This window comes from Euphorbia lathyris, chromosome 10, assembly GCF_963576675.1.
Source record: "Euphorbia lathyris chromosome 10, ddEupLath1.1, whole genome shotgun sequence".
In the NCBI taxonomy this organism is placed as follows: domain Eukaryota; kingdom Viridiplantae; phylum Streptophyta; class Magnoliopsida; order Malpighiales; family Euphorbiaceae; genus Euphorbia; species Euphorbia lathyris.
This window is the reverse complement of record NC_088919.1, coordinates 5581550-5587514: the sequence shown is the minus strand read 5'-3', so window position 1 is coordinate 5587514 and position 5965 is coordinate 5581550. Positions and strand designations below refer to the sequence as shown.

The 5965-nt window shown below is 33.0% G+C and overlaps 1 protein-coding gene across 1 annotated transcript; it reads left to right on the top strand.

Annotated features, from left to right (window-relative positions):
- The first annotated feature begins 2738 nt into the window (after positions 1-2738).
- Positions 2739-5451, top strand: LOC136208239 (UPF0548 protein At2g17695-like). Its single transcript, XM_065999034.1, has 5 exons — positions 2739-2953; positions 3138-3221; positions 3320-3496; positions 4509-4707; positions 5118-5451. The coding sequence occupies exons 2-5, from the start codon at positions 3163-3165 to the stop codon at positions 5298-5300; spliced, it is 618 nt and encodes a 205-aa protein (XP_065855106.1). The 5' UTR covers positions 2739-2953; positions 3138-3162; the 3' UTR covers positions 5301-5451.
- The last annotated feature ends 514 nt before the right edge of the window (positions 5452-5965 follow it).

Sequence of the window (5965 nt, the reverse complement as noted above, 5' to 3'; positions counted from 1 at the left end):
ATAGAGTTATATATATATATATATATATATATATAAACTCAAAAGGGTAGTTGATAATTACTTACCTTAGCAAAGAATTTGAAGGACACACTAAAAACACCAAAATATTCCCTATGAATCTGTCTAGGACGAACCCAAGCTACGAAACGCCAAATCCAAATCACACCGTCCACAATGTGTATTACGATGTCTAGAATCTACTGTAAAAAAATGAGCTCGATCCGACGGTGGAAACTCCAGATATCAAAGAATGATCAAAACTAGATAAAAATGGGGTGAATGAAGATGAAGATGTAGAAAATGATATTGAATTTCTTTTGGGATTTTACCATACAGCATATGCACGAATTCATTGTCTTGTGAAATTTATGTTTTCAATGAGGTAAAATATCCCTTTTGGTCCCTCTAAACTTTAGTCTTTTTTAAAACTTACCCTAAACTTTTAATTTTACACTTAAAGTATGGAATTAACCTCCAAACTATATCCATAATACCCAATTAATTCACTAATCAATAAATAACTATAATATAACTTAATATTTGGGTATAATAACTAAAATAAGGGACACGGATGTGACAGAAACATTCGTGCGGGTGAATCTCTAACCCGATTGTGTTTCGAATGCACTCCCTGCAAGTGAGAGAGGCTTTCTTTAATTAATTAGTTAAAATCTTGTAAATGTTCTTTACTTATAAACTAGTTAAAATTCTCATTTCTTTCTTATGTGGAATGTGGAAGCTTAATTTCTTTTTATCCTCTTCAAACCCATTTCAAGTGATTCATTTTGAGTATCAATTTCTCATTCATCATTTGTCCATTTTGAGTTTATAATATACCGTTAAAAAGATCTCATGACATAGAATATATTGACATATGTAAGCCTCAAGTTGACAAAATATAACTAACTAAAATTTGTTTATAATTTGTTTTGGATATATATAATTTAGAAAATAATTTTAAATTAATTATATATATTTAATATGTCATCTAGACCAAACATTCCGAGTCATCCGGTCCGACCAAGTGACCCCTCTACAAATCCGGTTTGATGTCCTATCCGGTTCTGGTTTTAAGATTTATGTGGAATTTTTATTAATGAATTTCATATTTTTAGTAATAAAAAGCTTTGTAAAAGATAAAAAAAATTAAAATAAATATTCAAATATTTCTAAAATATATTCCAATGCAAGAAATATTCATCAGAATCCCTTGGAACATTTGGGAATAAAATGAGATGTTTATTTAAAGGAAATATATTTTTCATAATAAAAGTTCAATAAAAGCTATAATAACAAATACATAATAATGCCAAAAACTATTTTAATCAACATAATATTCATTTGAATGCTATTGGAACTTTAAGAAAAAATATAAGATTTTTTTTTGATAAACTAAAAAAAAATATAAGATTTTTTACTGCAAAAAAATCTATTTTTAATAATAAAATCTTTAAAAAGAGGTTAAAAAATGAAAGAAAATATTAAATAAATACGTTTTCAACTTAAAATTCATTTTAAACTCGTTTTCTTGAAAAGTAGAGTTTTTGTTTGATTTTAGTATGAAAACATTTAAAATAACGGACTTCAAAATTGAAAATTTTACAAAAAGACCCAAAATGGACAGAGCTCTTGTTGGCAGAGCCAAAAGGCTCTAATTTTGTGAAAAAACTTCAAAAAATCATCAAATTTTTTTTTTTGAAAATAGGTCAGATTAACCTCAAATCAAAGTCAAAATTTTATAAATAAATAGATCTAATTGAAAATGAATTAAAAAGTCACTTGATTTTTCAAAAATTACTTTTGGAGTGTCCCTCCGATATAGTTTGAGTTTAATCCGCCAAAATCTTTTCCAGCTCTGAATTTAAAACCCAAACTAAGATAAAATAGTTTGGATTGTTGATTATTAATTAATCAAAATCCAAAGTTATTATTAATCTTTCCCGGCCGTTGGGGGCTGTTGCTTTGCGGCAACAACCCCTTTTGGCTGCTACTGCAAGGCAGCACTCCCAATCAGTCCCGTCCTGAATTGTTTTAGGGTTTTTTTTATATAAGTTTTTTTTTATTTAAATATTCAAACACGTATCTATATATAATTGTACTTATTTGAAACGTATCGTTTTTTCATATAAATATGTATCATTTTGGACTAATTTGATTTCAAGTGTTAAGTTAAATGTCAAATTAGGGGTTAAATGTATCATTAATCACTAAACTTTCATGTTTGTCTCAAAATGATCACTCAATTTCAATTTGTTTTAATAAAATCATTCAACTTTAAATTTTGTTTCAATTAAATCACTTCTACCATTTCAAGAACAAAAATGAACGGAAAAGTGATGTGGCTTCCATGTCGGCACTAGTCAACCTTCACCATTGACAAAAATGACATGAATGCCACCTACCTAGATGACCGAAACGACACTCGGTTACCAACTAGCTAACACGTGTCATTTCTGTCATCTTACCAGCCACATATCTTTTTGATCGATGGTGAAAGTTGACTAGTATTTATATGGCAGCCACGTTATTTTTCCAGTATTTTTTTTTTTTGCTCTTGAAGTCGTCAGAATGATTTAATTGAGATAAATGGAAGTTGAGTCATCATAAAGATGAAAGTTCATTAACAAACTAAACATTTATGCCGTCAGATTAGTACCCAAACTTAATTTTGAACGGGACCCAATTAATTATTAATTCTAAGATGAAGCCCCAAAACTTTCAGTGCTGGTTCAGCCACTGGTTGAAAGAACAAAATCAAGACAAGTCGCCAAAACCACCATCAGAAACAAAAAAAAAAACGACAACAGAAGCTCTGTTTTGCTGTCGTTTTACAGGACGACACATCTAATCCTGCGGTTCATTACACCACCGAGCAAGCTATTTCATTTCCACTTCTTCTTCATTCACTTTCAAAACGCCAGAGCTCAAGCAAAGAGTTCGAGTTCAAATAAAGGTACCAAACTTCCTTGTAAATCCTTTGATTTTGCATTTTACATTCCTCACAATTGTTTTTTTTTTCTCATTCTGATTTCAAATTCGATTTTAAACTCAGTCTCTTTAATCATTCTTATCCGCAATTGATTTTCAGAATTATGTTTAGAACTTACTTTCTGATAATTGAAATCGATGCTTTGAAGGTGACTGATAAAATTCCCGAGAGAGATGGTTTTCATGTGCTGGGCTCGTCCTTCGCCTGAAGAACAGAAGAATTGTTTAATAAAGTAGATGGAAATGAAAACAATCATTCTCTATTTTATTTTATTTTTGGGAAATTGAAATTAATTTTGGTCACTGACAATTGATATATGTGTTATCTTAGGTCATCTGATTTCAATTATGATACAAAGTATAAAGGAGCTACTGCTAAATCTGCATCTTCTCTGAAAGAAGATCATCAGCTCGCCAAAGATGGTTTCTCACTAAACCATGCTCGTGTTTTAGTCGGTTCTGGTCTTCAGGCTTTTGAAAAGGGCAAATCAGCTCTTCAAACTTGGAGGTAAGCAAGGATTAAGCTTCAATTTTGTTTATAAGGTTATTCGGGAAAATCAATTTTACCAACATTATACAAAACTGTAGCTGTAATTGAGCCAAGTTTTGGTCTATTCATACTTTGCTCGTTGCATAAAGCTTGGTTTGAGCTCAAAATAATGTTAGAGCTTGATTCATTGAGAAAATTATGTACCTGTTAGTAGCTCGTTAATTTTGTTCATGGAATTTGGTAGCAAGCAACTTGCGAGATCAATTACTAACGGGTAAAAAGTTTCTATGGTCCTAAAGCAGGAGTTTTGTGCACTAAAGTAGTTTTTAACCCAATAAAATTAAAGTCACTATAACTGGATTCAACCATCTAGACTGTCGGAAAGCTGGCGTGGCTACCATATCAACAAAACCTCACAATTATTTGACATGTATTGCCACGTGGCAGCCACATATGACACCTGGCAATTAAAAAACTGAATATTCTAACCCGTATCCCAAATTGATCCATTTCTTTAAAAAAAAAAACTATTTGTATGCATCAGACATATCATGAGTTGGTGTTGACATGGCAACCACCACGATTGATCCAAAATTTATTATTTGAGTGACTTTATTGGATAAAAAACTACATTAGTGACCATAGAAACTTTTTACCCCATTACTAACACAAAACTATGTAGTTTTGATTTTGAAACCTACAAAATTAAAATTTATTCGTGATCTGATTCATGTGCTATATATCAAGTATGTTCATGAACATCAGAATCCCGAACTTGTTCACGAACCTATAACCGAGTCTGCCTGCAAACTTTCGAGTCAAATTTTGTTATGCTCAAATTCGACTCATTTACGAATCAAGCGAACTTGTATCAAACCGAATGCCGAGCCGCTCATTTACAGCCCTAAAAACTGTAACATTGAACTCCTTTTCGCAATAAAGTCAGAGCTAAATTTGGTCCTTACCCCTTTTACGTAACAGTGAATGTGCTTGACAATAGGGAGGTTCTGATAATAGAAATTGATTGTAGGCATTTTGGATTGAATTGGGCATATGTTGACCCCAAAACTCCGATACAAAGTGGTCAAAAGTTTTGTGTTTGCGTAAAGGAGTTCCTGCCATGGGTGATGATGCCTCTTCAGGTAGTTTATGTTCAAGAAAGTCATAATAAGAAAAAGGCTATGGCTTCCTTTTGTTTTGGTGGTGGCACTCTTCAAGGTCATTTGCTGGTTAGTATTCATTTCTCTGCTGATTATATCATTTTAGCTGGATAATTTCGGATCGTTTTTCATATTTATTATCAGTACGAAGCTTCGTATAAGAGTGTCCAAAAATCATTCTTGTGTATTGGTACAAACCTTAGAATTCTTGTTTTCCATACTTCACTGATATTATACATTTTTTACCGTCTTTTAATCAGTAAACTGAAATGATAAATCTCGGAATGGTGCAAAACCGGTTGTATGATGCAACTATTAATCTACGCTACGTTATGCATCCTTATTGTTGTTTTGCTGCGTAACCGACATTAGTTTTCACATTTTCAATAGCTTCCGCACTAAATTTTGGCATATATATCAAGTATCCATATCGAAAAGTAAAACTATTAATATTGGTCGTTATATGGGTGTTGAAACAGGCGGGGGAAGAGCGATTTTCAATTGAAATGGATGAGAAGAAGCAAGTATGGTATGAGATAGTTTCCATCTCAAAACCTGCACATTTTCTGTCATTTATAGGGTATCCATATGTTCAATTCAGGCAAAAGGTTTTTGCTCATCAATCTACTAATGCAGTTTTTAAACATGTTAATGCATCCTAAAACCCCTATCATGTATGTCACGGACACAGCCTCCCGATTATCTGTCGACCGTGCGACACTAGTACAGTAGGCGGGCCGTGACATGTATCATTGAATGTTCATTCAGAATTGGATCCATATACTTTCTAAGTTAATGCAAAATATTTGTGAATTTGTCTTGCACAAGGTTGGGGTATTTTCTATGACCATCTATGTTTACATGGACTCGGATACGAGTGTCTGACACGGGTGCGGATCCGAATATCCGGTACAGCAAGTTAAAAAATTTTGGACACTGGGATTTTGTCCTAAATTTGGACACAGGTACGAGGATACGGAAATATTTTTTTTTATATATTTATAAATATTAATCTCCAATTTTATTATTAAATTACAAAAAACTGGGCCCAGATTAAACGATTGGGCCCAATTTTTTTTAAAATGGTGACCAGCCCATTAGGGCTGGGCACCTTCTTCTTCGTTGAGAAACAATCTCAATGAAGAAGAAGATACATTTGACGGCGGTTTCTTCCTCAGCTTTCGTCGGAGATGGAGGGCTTCTTCCTCAGCTTTCGCCGGAGATAGAGGGCTGTTCAGAGCTTGCCGTATCTGAGTGTTCACTCACGAATCAGACACGGATTTCGTATCCAGATCCGTGTTGTGTCCTGTCGACACCGGTACGGTGG